This window comes from Saccoglossus kowalevskii, chromosome 21, assembly GCF_978046115.1.
Source record: "Saccoglossus kowalevskii chromosome 21, keSacKowa6.1, whole genome shotgun sequence".
Lineage (NCBI taxonomy): Eukaryota > Metazoa > Hemichordata > Enteropneusta > Harrimaniidae > Saccoglossus > Saccoglossus kowalevskii.
The window spans coordinates 5047271-5070033 of NC_140661.1; the positions used below are offsets into that span (position 1 = coordinate 5047271).

The 22763-nt window shown below is 36.2% G+C and overlaps 1 protein-coding gene across 3 annotated transcripts in view; it reads right to left on the reverse strand.

Annotated features, from left to right (window-relative positions):
* Positions 1-237: 237 nt before the first annotated feature.
* The window catches only part of LOC102805194 (CDC42 small effector protein 2-like), a 41628-nt gene continuing 19102 nt past the window's right edge, over positions 238-22763 (reverse strand). For 2 of the 3 annotated variants that reach the window (XM_085495152.1, XM_085495150.1), the window contains 4 exons: positions 7569-7736; positions 5632-5733; positions 4027-4122; positions 238-1523 (listed from right to left, as the gene is read on the reverse strand). In XM_085495152.1, coding sequence (XP_085351278.1) covers positions 1518-1523; positions 4027-4122; positions 5632-5733; positions 7569-7652 — 288 coding nt within the window. In that variant the 5' untranslated portion in view covers positions 7653-7736 and the 3' untranslated portion in view covers positions 238-1517. Of the gene's footprint in view, positions 1524-4026; positions 4123-5631; positions 5734-7568; positions 7737-17097; positions 17228-22763 lie in introns of those variants that run through there. The other variant, XM_085495151.1, reaches the window with a different exon arrangement.

A 22763-nucleotide genomic window follows, 5' to 3' on the forward strand; every position in this document is an offset into this window, starting at 1 on the left:
CATATTCATACCAAATCTTGACAATGCTGTATAAATCGGGAACAGAAAAGCCCATTTTTCGAATGAATATGTAATCTTATAGAAATGACAGGATATGCCAATTCCCTTTGTTTTAAATGTTTGAGACACAACAAAACAAAAGAACCAGGGTTTCTTAAATGTTCTTAGTAACCGTGTTATTAGTTTTTCTCATGTTAGTCAAGCAACCATACTTCTTACACACCAGACCAAACATCGTTCACTGAAAACTTTTTATTTCCATATAAAAAAAAATTCTTGATTGTAGCAAAATATTTAAATTGTGGCTACTAAAATCATGTAGCATTTACAAAAATGACCACAACTTATTTTTACTGTTAAAGACAAAAGTAGTGGAGAGATTAGAAAAAGTTCACAGTGAAGAGATACATTTGAGAAGTTGCAGATAATCTTGACAGCGTGGAGTTGTTCAGAGGTCAAACATAGAGTCCTGGTGAATGCCATGCATGAAAACACAGTATATGACATTCAGAATTATCAAAGCATACAGGGTGAAGCAGACGTATTTGTTGAGATGCATTTTGAAGGATTACAAAACAGCAAATATTCTTACATTACTAAAGATATTGAATATAATTACAGAAAATATTGCAGTTTTTCACATAAATGTCAACCTAATGTATGCTTTAAGTACCAGCTGGTCGGGTAATGCACTTTTCAAAATATTAGAAAACAAAACACTTTGACCTCTAGTGAGATAAATTAGACTTGAAATAATCATCTGCTGATTGGCTAATGAAAATTTGATATGTTTCTTGCCAAACAATTGACAAAATAAATGTCGGCTAATATTGATAAAAATCATTGTGTATATGTTGATGAGTCTATATCTAACTGTGTAAACTGAAATCTCATTTGAATTGGAGAATTTTTTTTGACCTTGAATATTAAAAACTAAATTTTATTTGTTAAAAGTTTTGTACTCAAAAACACATATACAAACAAAAATACAATGCAACACTGCTGAGTTAAAACCAACTGCTAAGTCATTTCACTGCCATGATTAGAGTCATCTTTATGTTCATAACCCAGAGTGTAGAAACACTGATGTCCTCAACACAGATCTGCATCACTGGTTTCCTCAACTGAGATCTGCATCACTGATGTCCACAAAAGAAGGATGTATCACCTTACAGCACCAGCCCTTTCATCTGTTCAATCTTACTTGGCTCAGCTTGTCAATATGTAGTAAGCAAATTGAAGTTGCCAGGTTATCAGAGAGCGTATTCCAACAAGGTAACAAACACAAATGTACACTATACTTTAAAAACACTGGTTCATCATCACAGTTGTTGAGTGTTGCCATGGCAAAAGATGATGAGATGAATTATATGATTCCATTATAATATTGAGTACTGACAACCATCTTTGCATATTAAGTACTGGTCCAGCTATATTGCCGATAGTCTCTATATACAGTCTTTATAATGTAATACGCAAATGACGATTCAAATAAAATACACTTGATATAGTTTATATTATGACTGAAAATAAGAAAAACAGACATTATTATTATTACATGGCATTGAAAACAATAATGTTAGGGATGAATAACTAGCAGGTAGTGTCAAGGTCAAGGCCGGCTAGTTGAGGTGACCTGTCAGCTACATGTATGTTGAATTCAAACTTGACTGATGTATAACTTATGTGTAACAGTTGATTTGATATTATTTCAGAATAGTGGTAATGATTTTGAATTGATTCTTAAAAATACAAGTCATTGAAAATGACACAGTCTCCGTAAAATTTTTGAAAGCTCTCTTTGTGCTCGTCATATTAAAGTGGAGGGGTTGTCGCGAGCGTGTCCTTGAAACTCAAGTCCTAAGTGGCAAATACAACAGATTGTTTATTTACATCAAATTCAAACATGTGTTGCGTGACGACCCCTCCGGTTTAGGACATAGCAAAGAAAAACACAGATCACAAGTGAAAGCATGTCCAAGTTATCACATTTTAAACAAACAAGATGGCCACCAGTCGGCCATATTTGTTTAAACTGCAAATTGACATGTACATGTATCTAAACCACTGCATGTGCACATGTCCCACATAAAGTACTAGACACATGCAAAGAATGAACGGAATCGGTCCAAAGGATCCTGAAATACGACTCCGGACGGACGAACGGAGACCGAATTATAAGTCCCCGTCCGAATGAGGACTAAAAATGACATGCACCAAGGTACTATTTTGTTAAATTAAATGATACATGTCCATACATGGTAGCAGAAACACGTGATCTTGCTGATTTTTTGTTCATGCCATTTGGCCATCTTGAATTTGATTGGAAACAAATGTCACAAAATGTATTATTCATGTGTGAAGTCATAACGTGATTTGTCAAGGCATGTTTAGAGACACGGTGAAATTATAACTCCTTGTTTTCAAACTGAGATTAACTATATGATGGATTGCAACATGACTTAGGGGTGATCTCATATTCAAACATGTGGGTCAAACCTACGAAAACTTAAACCGCCCGAACAAAACCCAGTTTTGCGGTTTGGAAGTTTAAACAGTTTAAATAGACAGTGCGGTTCAGGACGACCGCACAAATTTGCATAAAAACTGCGGTTTGAACCGATCTCATTCGCACCTCATTCAAGCTGTTGTTTATTTTTGGATTGACAGAGTTTACATTGCTTTTTGAAGACTAGATGTCTCTAAAATGTGTTCATTTATTGGTGTACAGTAGTCATTTTACCGTGTGTCTTGCCTAAAAAAAAACACTCTTTCATATATCGGTGAACAGCGTGCTGAATGAATTGTTTTGTTTTGATAAACTGTTATGCTTGAGTTGCAAATTGAGCAGAGGACGTGAATCAGACTTTTCATTGGGCTGGACAATTGATATGTGTCTCTGACAGCTAATAAGTATCAGAAGACGAACATATGTTGATACAAAGTTGCACTTGAGACTTACGCTACTGTGTTCAAGCCTTTACTACTGTTGCGCGTTCAATTTTCAAACAGTTCTTTCAGGAGTAATTTCCCCGCAATGCCGTCAGCTGACAATGTTACGGTGGTCGTAGCGCCGGAGTCATAGCGTTAGCCTCGATTTTAGTTTTGACAGTGATAGAGGGACTGTGGTTTTCAGATGCCTTCGTAGAAAACAATGTTGCCATTATCGATTTAATACTTTCATTATATTTTGATAACTCGCAGTCTCACAGACTTTACAAACTTAACCAAAAAATGTGTTCTATGAATTTATGAACTGACATGGGCACAAAACTGACTGTACTTGTTGCGGACAAAATGTAGCAGTTTGCTCCATGGATAACATATTTTACTGACTATGCCAAATATATATATATATATATAACTTAAGTAATTTATCCTAAGAAGCTGCTCATTAAAATTCTATTGCATTTTTTCCCTGTTCTGTTTCAAAAATAAATTCACCATATAGTATATCACAATAGAGAGGGTCTATGGTATCACTTGATTCACATTTAATGACAAAATATAACAAACAATCATGTCTGTAATAAATTGTATTAACTTGTACCAAAATATAAGTTGTAGGAAACTGATTATTATTAACAATCACAGAAATAAATAAATATAATTTTCATCACACTTATAAATGACATGATGTAAATAGATTTGTGAAACAAATGCAAGTATGTGTTTATCAGCATTTACATGTACAAGACTTGCAAAGAAAAAAAATCGCTGCTGTAATTCTTAACACTTCAAAATATAACACTCAGTATGAACATGGAGCTCCATAGTATGCATCTTATTTTTTTCCTACTGAAACCAGGCTGAAACAGTATTGTAAGAAAAACCTAGGTTTCCCTAGGTCTGTCTTCTTTGTTCTCTGTTGTTTGTTTTCAGTGGGGGCGTTAATAGGCAGTTAATCCGGAGGTTAGGTTCAAACCTACTACTAATTTGCATATTGTAGGTCTAGTAGGTCTGAATAGGGCAGGCCGGGTTAACCTAGGTTTGACCCAGGTGTTTGAATATGAGATCACCCCTTACCTCTTTACTGACTTCACACACAGCTATTTCCACATGTACAGGAGAGACGTGATTATAACCACCTTTAGAACTCATCTGATTTTGAATTGAATTTAACTGAAATAGAAAAGACATTGTTTTGTTCACAATCAAATGATTATAGACAGCTGCTTGTCTACAACACAAACTACTAGTACAATAGACAGTTGGTTATCTATAACACTAACTACTAGTACAATAGACAGTTGGTTATCTATAACACTAACTACCAGTACAATAGACAGTTGGTTATCTATAACACTAACTACTAGTACAACAGACAGTTGGTTATCTATAACACTAACTACCAGTACAATAGACAGTTGGTTATCTATAACACTAACTACCAGTACAATAGACAGTTGGTTATCTATAACACTAACTACCAGTACAATAGACAGTTGGTTATCTATAACACTAACTACCAGTACAATAGACAGTTGGTTATCTATAACACTAACTACCAGTACAACAGACAGTTGGTTATCTATAACACTAACTACCAGTACAACAGACAGTTGGTAATCTATAACACTAACTACCAATACAACAGACAGTTGGTTATCTATAACACTAACTACTAGTACAACAGACAGTTGGTTATCTATAACACTAACTACCAGTACAATAGACAGTTGGTTATCTATAACACTAACTACCAGTACAATAGACAGTTGGTTATCTATAACACTAACCACCAATACAACAGACAGTTATCTACAACACTAACTACCAGTACAACAGACAGTTGGTTATCTATAACACTAACTACCAGTACAATAGACAGTTGGTTATCTATAACACTAACTACCAGTACAACAGACAGTTGGTTATCTATAACACTAACTACCAATACAACAGACAGTTGGTTATCTATAACACTAACCACCAATACAACAGACAGTTATCTACAACACTAACTACTAGTACAACAGACAGTTGGTTATCTATAACACTAACTACCAATACAACAGACAGTTGGTTATCTATAACACTAACTACTAGTACAACAGACAGTTGGTTATCTATAACACTAACTACCAATACAACAGACAGTTATCTACAACACTAACCACCAGTACAATAGACAGTTGGTTATCTACAACACTAACCACCAGTACAACAGACAGTTGGTTATCTATAACACTAACTACCAATACAACAGACAGTTGGTTATCTATAACACTAACTACTAGTACAACAGACAGTTGGTTATCTATAACACTAACTACTAGTACAACAGACAGTTGGTTATCTATAACACTAACTACCAATACAACAGACAGTTATCTACAACACTAACCACAGTACAACAGACAGTTGGTTATCTATAACACTAACTACCAGTACAACAGACAGCTGGTTATCTGTAACACTAACTACCAGTACAACAGACAGCTGGTTATCTATAACACTAACTACCAGTACAACAGACAGTTTGTTATTCACAACACTAACAGCCATGACCAGAAGGCAGGCAGGCTGGCATCATTTTGACATGTCAGAGTTTTGTTGTTCAATTGAACTAAATCAAACAGATTACATGACAATGTGTCACATGATTTATAAGATTAGAAGCTGACTTACATGACCATTACCGCTAGGACTTGCCATCTCTCCTGACCCAATATGTCCTGTATGTACAAAGTTTGTAGGTTCACTAATCATTGTCCTATCAATCCGCCGTTTCTATAGAAACATAAAATAAATGACAGATGAGTGTATCTGGTCGTAAAAAGTTGTGTTTTAATAAGACCTGTACACACAGCCTAGGAAGTTGCGAGTACCTACTCGCAAATGCGCCCAAAAAATACGTCTATGCGAGTAAAAACTTTTAAATATCCGCATTTAGCTTGCAGTTATCAGAAACTACTCGCATTTTGCGAGTGAAAATTGAAGCAGCTGAAACATGCCGTGCACGCGTCAGACTAGACGTGCAACTTTGAATAATTTACGATGTACTCGGAAAGTCTAGTTTTAGGCGCATGGCAAGTGTCATGTTGCAATTGAGAGCGTACAAGCCAAAATAAAAAAAATAGTAACATTGTAAATATGTGATTGACAGTTTTTGTTTCAAAATACGGGCATACAGTTTTTTTTTTTAAATGAACGGCGGTTTACACTGTCGGCGGCTCTTTGATTGTCAACAAAACAATTTTCATCTGCTAATGTGACTGCGTTTTTCAGTGTCAAGTCGCGTTGGAAACATCGATAATCAAAGTCACACTGTCGCATTGTCCACTCGAACAAGACATGGCGAATAAGCAGATTACTAATTTCTTTCGGCCGGTTGAGCAGAACGAAATTCCAACAACTAACACCGGGACATCAGATCCTACATCCTCGCATCCAGCCACAAAACGGGAGATGGCATGGGATTCAATTTTGGGCACGAGTACGCGATCAAAATCTCGGAAGCCAGAACAAGATGGAAAAATTGTGCGATGGATCGAGCAATTCGAGTGGTTAGACGTTGACACAAAAAAGGCGGCCGACAACTCGAGGCTGGCAACATATATCGAGTATGGTGTAAATGGTGTCGATCGACATGAGAGAAGACAGAGGGGCCAGCTAAAGTTGTCTACTGTCTGTGCTGTTCAATCATGATGCATGGCCAGATGATGTTACCAGGCTTATGGTATATGGGCAAGAAGAATTAGCTTTCCTTTTGCAATGGTTTGGTCCAATCTTAGAGAAAAACGAATGTGTTGCATCAAATGTACCTGCTGAGTGGAGACAACTAAAGCTTCTGGTGTTTAAACAGTTCTCTATGGGCCCTGTGCTTAACAAAGACGCCGTATTGTGATAATTATAAGAATGTACTCCACCTGTGTCAGACAATGATCGCACTGCCCGTAACCACAGCCCAGTGTGAACGTGGTTTTTCTGCACAAAGGCGTAGAATGAACAGCGTAATTTACTGCATCCAGAAAGTGTGGGTGATCTAATACGTATCAGCCTGGAAGGGCCTAGCATAGCTGAATTTGATCTTTCAAGTTCTGTTCACATACAGTGGATGCATGAATCAGTGCGGGCCAGACGACCAAATGTGAAACTGATGTGGCCTGATAACATCGTACATGCAGTCTCTGACCAGGATACAAATCAAGACTTTTTGTAACAGAACAGTAACTCTCATTACAGTATGTCATTATTGTAGTTATATACGCAAAGTTTAACATAACATATTTTATTTCTTTTACGCATGAAACAATTTTGCTCCTAAAATTTTAGGTTTAGGAGCATTTTGCTCCTAATTTCTTAGTGCTTAGGAGCATTTTGCTTTTTGCCAAAAAGTTAACTTCCTAGGCTGACACAGTAAATGCCATTTTTGGTTAACATGCATTTCATTGCCAAAACAAAAAATTATTTGATTAAAATATCGGCATGGAAACAATATTCTTTTAGAATTGTTGGGTTCAAATTTTGAAAAAATCCCAGAAAACTAAGTATTTGTTTTTAAAAATGTATGACTAAGTTAAGAAAACGACATTTAGGGTAAAAAATAAAAGTTGTTGACGTACTGTTGGTCTTGGCTGCTGTGTAATGCAACAAGTAAAACACAACCATGCTGTATCACTCATCTTGTTAAACCCAATGTAACGCATGGACAGAGATAATTTAATCAGTAAATCAAAGCCACTCTGAATCACTTCAAGAAATATCCGTATTTTGTAAACATCAACTCAAACCTAGGAAAAAAAAAAAAACAAGTTTTAACAAAAACCAACAATACACATGGTGATTTAACGAAAAACTGAACCAACTCACTAGTATTTATTGAAGTGTATGTATTACAAACAGATGAAATGTATTGCATCTTGCTTTGCAGTGAAAACATTATCCATTCATATATACATGTATATAGTATTACAGATGCATTTGAATAGATTATGCACACCTTGTCACAATTAGTTTTTACGGTTTTATAATAACAAAATCGACTTACGAGGAGAAGCTGTTTGGCTATCACATGTCGCAGATATATAAAACAAAAATTAATTGTATATTCCAAACACAATCCCCTCTCATTGGTTGAGTAGATAATTCACCATCCTAATACATGTACATGTATTATCAAACAATCAATGATGAAGCCCTACCCCCCCCCCTCCCACTCCCCCCTTTCCATTATAGTTTTTGGTTCAAAAAAATTGAGATATTTGGTCAAAAGAAAGCAAAAATGTGTGTTGTGTCATAATGAAACTGTTTTGACCAAAATCAGGAAATTCACTACATACAGATGCAAGTCAAGTTTTTGAATCTAAGCTGTTAAATTTGTTTTTTGGGTCAAAGCTTCAAAATTGAATTCACTGGAACTAAATAGTCGCAAATCTGTCATATTTGAATTAAGAAATAACACCACCTATTAGACATTCAGTAGGAAAAGAATGGTATTTCTTCACAGGATATGGACAACCTGAATTCCACATTCTAATATCATCAGTTAAGTGACCACACTGATTAATGTCTTTAAATCCTGTAAAATCACTTACAACAAGTCATTGTCAATGACACGTCCCCGTTCCGTTCATATTTGAGTGACATACATTCAAAGCAGATCATGACCGAAATGCACCTGCATATGTACAACACATTGTGCTAAATCTGAACAAAATCCATCCATGCATGACTGAGATCCGGTTCTGGAATTGTGAAAATACGTGATTTTGATGCATTTTCGGCCTTAAAATGGCCATCATTCCGCTATTGTTAAGCAGATCATGAAACAAATGGATATATCTATTTGTGACATGATGTACCATGTGTGTGTGAAGCTTGAACTTGATCAATCCAGACATGTCTTGGATACGGATCCAGAACTGAATTCTTTAACAAAATGACCGCCAGTCGGCCATTTCCAACTTGATCCGAAAAAAAAAAAGACGTGCATCAAGGTCCTATTATGTTTAATGTATGTACCAAATTTGAATGAAATCCGTCCATGCATAACTGAGATCCGGGTCCGGAATGGTGAAAATGTGCGATTTCAATGCATTTTTGGCCTTAAAATGGCCGCTATTCGGCTATCGTTAATCGGATCATGAAAAAAATGCATGTGCATATGTCCCATATAATGTGTGATGTATGAGTGAAGTTTGAACTTAATCGGTCCATGCATGTTCGAGATACAGGTGATCACGGACGCACGCACAGACGAATGGACGCACACAGGGCAAAACATAAGTCCCCGTTTTCGGACTGCGTCCGAACGGGGACTAATAATAATACTGCCATAAAGTAGGGTATTATACAGGTGTATTTTGGGATACCTTCTTGTTTGGAGATACTCCTGAGAGTTAGAAATGAAATGACTGGGCATTGTGATTTATTTACATATTGATTTTATCCTTTAAATATCTATTTGAGTTCATCTTAGAGTTCACAGTGCTTTATTTTATTGGCACTCTGGTCTGACCAGGCAGCTAGTTGCATGACCTGATTGGTTGCTTTATGTCTTCATTTAAATATATGAATAATTTATTACTACAAGTTTGTTGATTTAACGGCAAATAAAACAAATTACCGGCATGGCTTAATTTTTTTGTACATGTACATGTAACTTGTGCATGGTTTTAACTGTTTTTATAAAAAATGTTGTTAATAACAGTTGTAAATAGCAGTTTTGAACCACAGTTTATGAGCTATGTTTTCAGTGTATATGGAAATCAATATATATGTTTGTTTTGTTAAGTAAGACACCAAAAACTCTGAAAATCACAATGAATGTAGATTGATACTACTTATTTACTACAGTATGATTGAGCCAAAATGTGCCTCCGTTTTAAGCTGTTTCGAAGCGTACAAACTGTCCTAATTACCTTAGTACATGTATTTATATACCATGCATTTTCGCAATTAGGTCGTCATGTGACTTAGGAGTCACTTTAAAGATGGTGACACGGTTTGTTGGATATGCTCAAGCTATCTTCACAGAAATTCTGTTTCTTTCTTGAATAATGGCGATATTATGTTTTTGCCAAGAATTTTGACAAGTGAATATATTTAGTAGCTAAGTGTAGTTTAGCACCAACATGTGCTACAGGACGGAAGATCTGGTCTAATACGGTCTGCAGTTCTCATGACAACAATGATTATAGGGTAAAAATGTCATACTCGTTCATAACACCTAAAATGCCGACCCAAAATGGATCCAAGAGCAAAGTTTGTCATCGCTCTCCATCAGGAAAAAACCCCAAATGAAGAGGGAAGGGCAGGATGTTTCTTGGTGATTTAAATAATACCTCTGCAGAAAACACCAGTAAAGCTGCACATACCATATGTGGGACCGATGTAAGAGTTCAAACAATGCACAAGCTAAGGTCCTGATGATACTCCGAATACTACGCAATTGGTAATGAGACAAAATACACTCCGTTGAATGAATAGCGCCCTCACATGCAATTTCTCCTTTGGATCTGACACTGCAGTCATTCTACCCACCAGAACCTGGGGAGATATCATGTGATATCATATTCAACGATCTATGGTTTACAACCGCTCTGTTTTCAGTAAATCATTGACTGCTGCATATTAATGAAGCAAAATTTAGCGAGATGGCAAATACAAATAAATATATATATACATAGACGTAGTTGAAAATCTCATGATGTGTTGTCACTCATCGATTTGAACAAAAACAAATCTTCAGTATTCTGGGATTGACAATAAAAAACAATGCTGACAATATTTCTGGTTCATTTGTGAAAATACATTGTATACACATTTGGTTGTAAACCTTAGGGCTACCTTATCACATCTCCCCAGGTTGTTGTAAATGTCACACCTGTCATTTGCAGTTTTACAGAACAGTTTCCTGGTTAGATTAAAATAGCAAAGCTACACGTTTGTTTTAGGTAAAAGTGAAAGTTGACATATGGACATCAGGATAAGAAATACTTTCTAAATCAGTATAACAACTGAAATACACCGCTATCCAGAATACAATGATATTGTAACAAGCAGACATTTACCTTATATGTAGTATTCTAATTATTCAACTACAGTAAAGTGTACACAGATTGTCAACCCATGCACTAATCTCTTGTTTATGTGTACAGCTACTGATCTAAGCTTACCGATCGCCGAGGTGAAACTAAATAGATCCGTTCATGGATTTGACCTATTATCTTCCATGACAATCAAGGGGGTCATACTATTTTTTTTTACCATGCGGGAAATGGTTAGTTTCGCCATGTTGCTACCATTGCCAGTGAGCATGTTTTGTTTTTGTCTTATTTTGACTAGGTTGTGCAAAAATGAAACACCAGTGTTGACAAGGTCACAATTATCGTAGTGCAACTGTCTTACAACGTATCAACGTGACGAGGTTAAATGTGTTTCCAACAGAGTCGAGAAAATGACAACTGTACAACTGCTTTGTCAAAGTCAGAATTTCTTTTGCAGCTGCATGTTACCGTTTAGTTAGGAACTTAAAACAGAAATTCTAACTGTGCTAGTCTAGCCAAACACAGAAAGCTTAAATGTGCATATACCGGTATATCAATTAATATTTTCAAGCCCAAAATAAAATAATTGACCTTAAAATACTAAGTCATAACATTGACATGCATGCATTGTTTTGTTTCATTCATAAAAAATTGAGGACATGGAAAAAAACATGCAGAAATACTCTTTTTTTTTTATACTCAGATCAAACTTCATTCACAAAAGTCCAAGTAACTTGTCAGTCATGGTGAGTACATGTGACAGTTTATTACTTCTGTGTGAATATAATACAACTAAGTGATGTTTAGTATGGCATCTCTCTTTTGGGAGGATGTGGTGACACTGGAAAGGGCCATTTGGTTTGGTTTCATCAGAAAATTTACTCCCATCTATGACCCATGTTTGGAATATTAGCTGGGTTAGGAAGCGATCTCCTTACAACATCGATCACACAATTGGGTTCTCGTTTGATGGAAATTACAGAAATATAGCAAATGTTAATAACTGGTAAACCACTGTTTCATCTATCAAGAATCTTGTACACCAAGCAAAATTTCACAGTGATAACTGCAAAGCTTCTTTGCTATCGGACAACCCAGTTAAGTTACAACTGTGAAAATCCATTGCGAGGACATGCAATTCAACAGAATTCATCTCTCTATCTACCAAATTGTAAATTTCCAGTCACTTACAGAGCTGGGTTTACTTAACTTTTGTCTGGTATGCTACTTTCCTAATAAGAGAGTTTTTTTCAAGCCATCTAAATAAGCTACATAGGGAATTAGATAGGAGACAGACACAACATTTAAACCAGATAAATATGAGAACTATGAAACTGCTTTGCTAGAGGAAGTGACCAGTAAAGGATGAAATAATTATGATGACTGATGCGATGCATGGCTGGCGAAAAAACTCTTGTGACACTGATGTGATTGTGAGTTTCATTGCCAAAAACAGTCATTGCCAAAGCAGTTGTTAAAAAATGTACTAGTAGACGACCCGGTTCAGCAGCGCCATAAAATCAAGCTACTGAGATAAGAGAGGCTGGGAACTGAACATGACATGCTACCAACAAAGTCTGTTGAAAAAACCATGACAACAAATTATGCAAAGTAATCTTCCTAAATATGTCTCATATTAGTAACATAAGTAAATACTACAACAAATAAATTGGAATTGTTGATGATAATAATGACCAGTTTGGAAGTTCAATTACTTCAAGAATGAACTGTAGTTACATGCATCACACTGGGAACACTTATCTATTTCTGTTCCAGGTTGGCCAAAAGCCATACTGTTCATGTTTAGAACAGAAAGCAGAAATGCAATTTAAACAGGCTTCCTGTTTTCTACTGAGATATCCTCCATATCAAACATTACCTGCATATACATCTCTGTACTCACATCCTGTGTATGCTTAGACAGAGCTAATGAACTTTAACAATAGATTGCACTTGTCGGAATCACATGTTTGTGATTTGGGGAGAGGGCAATTTTTCATGAGAAAATTATATCATACTGGTACAATGTACCTTGGATGATTCAACAAATCAGTTTGGATTCTGTATATAATATTACAGGGCTACCAATAAATTATATTCAGCCATTCAAGAAAATAATTATTTACAAATGTAGCACAAAAGAGAAATCTGGTTTTGTTACATGTATGATACATAGTCGTTGGCTCAGCACTCGGAACTAGAATGCAACCATTGCTATGTTCACTCTACAGCATTCTATCAGAGCCAAACTACTGCTCCTCCCACAGATTAACAGAGGATTATCTCCAATGCATTTACAAAGTCAGAGCCAAACGAGAGCCGGGATCTACCAGAGTTCAATCAGAGCCGAACGGAACAGTGCCCTCAAATAATTAGTATAAAAAAAAAACATGGCTGAAAATGTTGGTATCATGCTTGTGTTGTTTCTTTACATGGTACAATGCTGTTGCACTGGTGTTATGATTTAGCACAGTTACTAGTAACTGTAGATTTAGGTACCAGGAAACACAGCAGCTAAAATGTGTTACAGCCTATTTGCTTAAATTATTGTCATGCAAATTTTAATTTTCCAATTGTACAACTGTTGTGATATGCGTCGGAGTTGTCAATCTAAACTTAATAGGAACACGTCATCGTGCCGTGACCGCTTCCATGATTTTTATCTTTGGTGTCTTTAAGAAGTTTCTTCAATTTTCACTGGATTTGTTCAGTGGTTCTTTCAAGTTTTTGACGCATAATTTCGTACACTATTTTTCTGTTTCCCGGTCCGCTATAAATCTATTGCTGTATTTCTTTACTATACCAAATAGGGCGCGTACCTCTTCGTCAAGCCGAAATTGCATGAAATTATGAAAAATGTTGTCATCGCCATAATTGAAATGAGAGGTTACTTGAAGAAGATGATTGAGGACGTGATTTGGGCTCTGATAGTTGGGCCCGATGCGTATCGGAGTTCAACCCGAGGGTTTATTGGAGCCAAACTTGGCTCAAGCGTATACACGGCCATTCTTGCTGTCTTGAGTCGGCTTGAGCCGTCGGACTCTGATAAAATGCTGTCCTGTGAATATAGCATACATTTCTCTAAGATGGTGAATAAAAAAAAAATTGTGTATGGCTCAATTACATTGCAAAAGTAGGAAACAAGCATAAAACTGAACTGGGTTAAGTTTTGGTACTACACACACTTTCTTTGTTAATTTAGCTAATTCGCTAATCTGTAATTCAAGATGTTGCAAATTTAACATAAAGTATATTCTCACAAAGAGACTGTTGGCACGTTAGCTAAATTGAGATTCTCTTAATTTATGCATTGAGTCAAATTTGCTATTAAAAAAAAAAAAATGGCATTCAACGTCGCATGTATCTATTTCAATGTGTTTTACCCATTTTCCTTTTAGACAAATTTCAAAATGACTTGTAAATTGGAAAAAACGTAGTCCTGTGTAGCGTTTCAAAATAGCTGGACATTTTGAGCAATCACCCTTCGTTGGTAATACATTAGAAGTAAATATTTATGTTGATTATTGTTAGACCATTGTAGATGTAATTAACCAATTAACATCTAGTACCTCAATACCAAGGATTCTGAGCAATGTAGACTGGAGCTGAACACCTTTCTTAAAAGACTGATCATTACAGACAGAATCCAACAATCTTTGTTGTGTTAAAGTCCCATGAGAACCTGTCAGTCAATAACGCTACTCGATTAATCCTTTGCATAAGATCTAGAGCGAAGCAATCCCTTTGTCTGGTCACTCTCCGGGTATGACAGGATACTGACCCCACTCAATAACTTTCTTATTAAATGAAAGAATCAAATACTAGGAAAACATACTTTGGTAAGCATTCTGATTTCTAAAGCCCAACAACAGCAATAACCCCGACACACTTCAAACTAAGAGATAATGTCAACAATGTTGATTGTTGCATTCAATCTATAATGATCATAGACTAAATCATCAAGTCAATAAATATCATGAACCAGGTGGATTTGGTTCAGTGCTTGGCAATGCAACAAGTCACTACACTGTGCAATGCCTTTGACATGATAAACAAACAGTTACGGCTGAAGACACAGCGACTCAAAACAAACTCTTTATTCACACCAACAGAAGATATTTTTTTATTTACTTCACACTAACATGTAACTATTTTTCCTCTCGATCTGCTTGGCAGAAATTTATATTGCTTCATCCATCATGTGTGAAAGTTAGCATCCCAGAGTTTAGAGGTAGAGACAATTTGAAACCAAGGGCAGAAAACGAAAGATTTGTTGCAGAAAAAAATGTTGGCTCATTCAAGAAAAGTAAAAATGTTCATATAAACTCTTCCACCCCAATACCCCCACCCCCATGATTCCAAATGTTTGACCCCTCACCATAACACGAATGAACATGAACAACCCTAACACCCCATCCAAGCTCAATATAAAACCGCTTTATTGTCAACATTTTATTTGAAGCCTTTTAGACATCAGGTAATAAGTGTACTGTAATGAACAGCTATGGTGTTAACATAATTTTTGCATCAGGAGTTTCTTGCCAATCATCATCACAGGCAGAATTCTGTGATTTATGTACAGACGGACTTTATTACAAAATCAATATTCAATGTGAAGTATTTCCATTAAGATTAGTCTAAGATGTACACTTGAGATGTTACCTACATCACTATAACCTTATCACCACCAGACTTGTTTGCCCAAATTTGTCAGTATTTTTTTCTCATATTCTTCAATATTTCTGGGGATAAACCCTAATTTAGAAGCAAACAGACAAAATTTGAGACAATTTTCAGTTGTAACTAAAGGAAAGTGCAGACTTTAAGATAGAAGCCTACTCATAAATTAAAAAACCCAGAATTTATTCATTTTGCAATAAATTGTACTCCAAGGCAATATAAGGATATTGACCTAAAAAAAGTTGGGGGTCACCAGCCTTTTTTTCGAGAAATGTAGGGTTGTATTTTAGTGGAAAGTCGCCATTTTGACACTATTATAACACTTTTACCACAGGTTCCTATGGCAGAGATATTATGCAATATCTCAAAATCTAGCCTGGTGACATAGGCTGATAAAATCATATACATGTATTGTTAAAGATGGAGTACTTTTTGTTGTTTTGAATTATTAAAAAAATCTGGGTTTTAAAAAGTGTCAAAAAATCCATTTTTTCTTTAACATTTATGTTCTATGGAATTGTTATAAAAATAGAAATTTTTAAGAAATATTGGGACACGTTTCTCAAAAAGCATAACTGTAACACACAAAATAATGTTATTTCATTATAACCATGGGACATTAGCTTCATGATTGTACATAATAAACTAATGAACACTGTCATGCGATTTATGACCAATTTTGTCAAAAATTAGGACTAGGCTTCTACCTTAAGCAAGACCATTTTGTGATGAAAAGAAACAGGTGGTAAAAAGGTTAAAGGGGCACCTTCCAGTTAAGCCTAATTTCACAACAAATTTACTTTCTGGATTAAAATTACAATGGATAACAAAAGATAGATTTATTTTGTAAACAACATAAACAATAGTGTCCCATGATTCTTTGGTGCAATCCCTGGGCTTGAATGGTTCCCCTTTAAGGTCCATTCTTTTCAAACTGATAGGAAGACTTCTTTTACTTGCATTATTACCGTTATCATTGTTATCATTATTACTGTTATCAATATTACCAAGCAAATATCATACATTTCTAAATTATTTGTGTTTAGCTAGCACCAAAATCAGATCTGGTAGTGAAGACAATAAATACTACGGTAGATCTAAATGGTACAATTTGCCAGCTTTAAATCAGATTTGATTCGTCAGTATACATCACAAATAATTTTAGCAGTAAAAATTTAATGAACATGAATTCTCAATAAATTCACAACATTTGGTCCTCACAATGGCCATTAACTTATTAAATCACAAAAATCCCTACAAACCAATATGTTGCAATTTTTGAACCACAACCTCAAATCACATGCATGTGCGACACAGCTGTAAAAGTTTGCTACAAGTAACAATTATAAGCAAATTAAACCACAAGAATTGTACTCCAAACGATGGACATGTGCAACAGAATAAAATATCAAACGTTTCATACCTTTAAGCCAAAATGCCATCAGATTAACACATACAGGGAGCATATGACAGCTGGCTTGTTTATATAATACAACAGAACTATCAACAGTTGCATTTCACTGATTCCGTTGACTAATCACCGAGTCACTCACTAACAGACTTCCCAGAATGCATGCAAGGACTACCTTTGTCAATGATAAACAAACAAGTTATTCACATGCTCACTGGATGACACATTTACATAGCAATATTCAGGGTGGACCTATTTTTATGACTGGGGAATTAGGCTAAAAATCAACATAGTAATATTCAGGGGTGGATCAGTATTTATGATGGGAAAATTAGGCTAGATAAGTTTATACAACATTTAGGGAGGGACCAGTATCTATTGATGGGAAACTAGCTAAAAATAACACAGTAATATTCAGGGGTGGACCAGTATTTATGATGGTGAAATTAGGCTAGATAAGTTTACATAGTAACATTTAGGGAGGGACCGGTATTTATTGATGGGAAACTAGCTAAAAATCAACATAGTAATATTCAGGGGTGGATCAGTATTTATGATGGGGAAATTATGCTAGATAAGTTTACATAGTAACATGTAGGGAGGGACCAGTATCTATTGATGGGAAACTAGCTAAAAAATCAACATAGTAATATTCAGGGGTGGATCAGTATTTATGATGGGGAAATTAGGCTAGATAAGTTTACATAGTAACATGTAGGGAGGGACCAGTATCTATCGATGGGTAACTAGCTAAAATTCTACATAGCAACATTCAGGGGTAGACCAGTATTTGTGTGCAGGAAATTAAGTACAGTCCTGTCTATAACTAGTAAGTAAGATTGTGAATAGAATCTGTATTGCTATCATATCACATATTTGAGGTTTTTATGAAAAGTACAATAAAGTAATAAATTTTGAAGAAAAAAAAACATACACATTTCTAAACAAAGAAAAACTGGTTAAAACTGCCACATTTCTGAATTATGCACTGTAATGTGCCTAAAAATGTTTCATAACAAGGACATAGCTAAATACTACAAAAACAGTTATTGCTAAAAATGATACTTGCTTTTTTTTCATGGAAAGGCAAAGCCAGATGAAAGCAGGCTTGAAAGTTAAGTTATGCCTGAATTATACTTTACTAATACTAAGGAATAAACAAGTATTATGATAGGGAACTTCTCCTAGAATCTAGATAGAAACATTTAGGAATGGGCCAGTGTTTATAATAGGGAAGCTGGGGGTCTGCCAGAATAGAACAAGAAAATAAAATGCAGAGAAAAATTGAAAAACAGATTAGAGATTAACTTTAGGAACAAAGAACAAATAGTAGTGAAAACAAGTCATTGAAAATGACACAGTCCCCTTTAAGTTCTTGTTGTGCTCGTCATATTAAAGCAGAGGGGTTGTCGCGAGCATGTCCTTGAAACTTGAGTTCAAAGTGGCATATACAACAGATTGTTTATTTACATCAAAACACGTGTTTCGTGTCATAGTAATATGGCCAAAATAAAAACAGCCGTTATTCAGTCATCTTTGATCTGATTATGAAACACACTGATATGTATGATGTATGTGCCAAATACGAATGAAAATGGTACATAAATTGTGGAAATATAGTAGTAAGGCCAAAAAGTCAGATGGCTGTCAATCGGCCATCCTTGACCAGATTTTGAAACAAATTGTCATGGACATGCATTCTAACATGTATAAAGTACATGCCAAATTTGAATGAAAACTGACAGAGCACGTCCAAGATACCGCATAAAAAAACAAAAACAAGATGCCTGCCAGTCGACCATCTTTGATCCAATTGCGAAATAAATCGTCATGGACATGTATCCTAACATGTATAATCTATGTACTAAATTTGAATGAAAACAGACAAAGCATGTCCAAAATACAACATTTTCAAAAAACAAGATGGCTGCCAGTCGGCCATTTTGAATCGAATCGCTAAACTACTGCATGTGCATATGTCCCACATAAAGTACTAGGCACATGCAAAGAATGAACGGAATCGGTCCAAGGGATTCTGAGATATGACTCCGGACGAACGCACGGACACCGAATTATAAGTCCCCGTTTTCGGACTTAATCCGAACAGGGACTAATAATTACCAATACTAATTATTCTAGCCCCCCCCCCCATAAAATAATGATCAAATCCTAGTTTCAAGGCCCCATACAGCATGATCACAAATATTGCAGAAAGCAATGGTCAGGAAGTTCAATAAGGTCAAAACAAGAAAATCTCCCACTGTTTACTTAGAAACTTAACTGAGGTGAAAAACCTGACATATTGTAATGTAAACCTCATATGCAGTTATACAGTTTTATTTTGGTTATAAAGTGGGAGTAATGAGAAAAGCATTGTCTTAAATATAGACCATCTGTGGATTCAACTTCTGTTCATATATCTGTCACTGAAATATGTTTATAAAATTATGATTGAAATTACATACAAATTATTCATACTGTAAACAACACTTATTTTGAGAGAGACAAGACTTCTCTGATTTCACATCGGTGAAAATCATGAATTTTATAGCAATGACAATTTCCATGGGGTTCTACTTCGAGTGTCAGTAACTTTTGTTAAACCCTAAAATTCTGAAATCAGGAAAAAGTTTCAGCAGTGAAAATTAAACGGTTCACAGCATATCACTATAGACAGCATGTACTACTTTGGTAGTCATTACCTATTTACGTACATATCTATTTCATTAAATTAAATTTTGATGAAATGAAAAAGATACATTGTATGAAACTGAATACATATTTCAAACATTTTTAAAAGTAGGTACCAGATTGATAATTTTAAATTGCTGACCTTGAGTAGAAGAAGTTTGTACTAGTATATTTGGACTAGAATCATGTTGGTTTTTAATTACCATACCGTACATAAGCCCTCCCCGAGTATAAGACCACCCCTCTGTTTTTAGACATTTAACAGTTGAGGGCATCCCCGAGTATAGACCCAGGGTGTTTTTATCGGGCATCGACAACATTTATTAAAACATGCATGTAAAAAGTGTATTTTATTGCATAAAAATCGTGATTGGTACAGTAGTTTGGTTCCTGCTTTTACAAGAAAACTTGCATTAATATCAGAGTGCAGCATGGCGGGCGAACGTAGGGAACATGGTTCCCACATTTTCTATTCTGTTATTTACCCAGGATGAAGTCTGATGTTGCAATACTGAAGTAATCCATATTTCTTTTGAGTAGTAGTTTTCGAAACGCCAAAATGTGATTGTCAAGTCGTGAAACCTGGTCATAGAACATTGTTTTACTTTTCTGAATAATCACGTCTATTGAGATTATCATGAATGGATATGAACGTGCAAACTACTCATCGACATGACTTGTTAGTGACCGTGAAAGGTTTAAATACTTATTCTACTCTCAGTTTACCTTTCAAAAATTTTGAATTTAGAGCAAAGTGTTAACAGGTCGTATTTTAACATTGCGGTAATTCACTTCCGCATTGCGTTGAAAAATAATCTGAAAACTTCATCTGTATGACAGCATTTTGATTGGTTAACGAAAGACGCGACCTCAAAGGACGTCAAAGGAAGTTGTTCAGGTCAAATCATGATGAAAAACGCCATTGCGAAAATTGCTTTGTAACAAGAGTTTGCATACGATCGATAACATTCCGCAACAAGATAATGAAAATATCTAGCCTTCGACAGTTTCCCACAGACCCTACCCATTTTTACACTGTAAATTCAGATGATATGTAAACCCTATTGTAATAAATTGGTGTATTTTTATGAACATATTTATTTCTTCATTGTAAAAAGTGTTGTAAACAATTATTTTTCCCTGAGACCGGCACTGTGAACGAAAAATGTAATTTGGATAATTTTTCATGGTTGGGAAGATGGTTAAAATTTTAAACCCACCAAAAACGCATCTTTTCTGAGGTGGTCCTCGAGTATAAGCCCACCCCCTAATTTTCCCGACTTTTACATGTTCAGGACCCTGGGCTTATACTCAGGGAAGTACGGTACATGTAGTCTAGATATATAGAATAATGCTGTTTAGTAAATATGACCTTTGACCCTGCTGATATAAAGCTTGGAGTACAGATACATTTATGTAACCACAGTTCCTCTATCATCGGTCTGGCAATGCCTATTGTTTTAGGTGTGAAATGGCTTATCCCCTGGCACCAATGGCTTACCCCTGAAGTCAACGGCTTATCCCCTGGCACCAATGGCTTACCCCTGAAGTCAACGGCTTATCCCCTGGCACCAATGGCTTACCCCTGAAGTCAACGGCTTATCCCCTGGCACCAATGGCTTACCCCTGAAGTCAACGGCTTATCCCCTGGCACCAATGGCTTACCCCTGAAGTCAACGGCTTATCCCCTGGCACCAATGGCTTACCCCTGAAGTCAACGGCTTATCCCCTGGCACCAATGGCTTACCCCTGAAGTCAACGGCTTACCCCTGAAGTCAACGGCTTACCCCTGAAGTCAACGGCTTACCCCTGAAGTCAACGGCTTACCCCTGAAGTCAACGGCTTACCCCTGAAGTCAACGGCTTACCCCTGAAGTCAACGGCTTATCCCCTGGCACCAATGGCTTACCCCTGAAGTCAACGGCTTATCCCCTGGCACCAATGGCTTACCCCTGAAGTCAACGGCTTATCCCCTGGCACCAATGGCTTACCCCTGAAGTCAACGGCTTACCCCTGGCACCAATGGCTTACCCCTGAAGTCAACGGCTTACCCCTGAAGTCAACGGCTTACCCCTGAAGTCAACGGCTTACCCCTGAAGTCAACGGCTTACCCCTGAAGTCAACGGCTTACCCCTGAAGTCAACGGCTTATTCCCTGGAACTAACAGCTTATTCGCCTGACATGGTCACTTGAGTTGGGCCCTCTCCGTGGTGCTCCAAACGCAACACTGGCCTGACAGAACCATGTAGTTTTTCACTTCCCCAACGTTTTTTTGTCAACACAAATCAAATTGAGAGAATACATGTGACCATTCACGGCAGAGTTTATTTGTTTGTTGAAATAATGTGTGATAAGGTGCTGGCAAATTTGTTAAAAAGTCTAATTTTTGCCGACAATGTAAACATGGCTTTGACTGTGTTACTATGACCACGAAAATAAATATTCATTGAAATTCATTGCAAGAAGGCTTAAAACTTTACAAATTCACAGTACTGATCTTGCCGACAAGACATACACTATTCTGTCAGACGTTAGGGGGGTCTGATGCTGTTCGCTGGCGAGGGCCGTAATGGAATATGGAACTCCAGTAAAGCATAGCCATACGCAAGAATTGCATTGGTTGTCAGTTTCAAGCTTGTCATTATTCGCCTTGTCTTGTTCTCCAACATTTTTTTACCCAATATCTCACCATCATCCTTGACAGACAGTGGTCTCACCTGTTATAATTGTTCCAGAGGGACTATGTATCAAGATTAGAAATATTGCAACCACAAAAAAACAATATATGTTGTGAAGATGACAAGCTGAAATTTAAACCTCACACTTAAAAGGCCTTTGTGAAGCACCAAGGGCATGGAGGTGTGGCTATTCAAATTGAGGGTGTTAACTCAATGGCTGTCAAAATGTTAATATAGTGTTTAAGTAAATATTATTCTAAAATAAACGGTAGTTTATTATCCATCATTGTTACATAAAGGTGATTGGCAA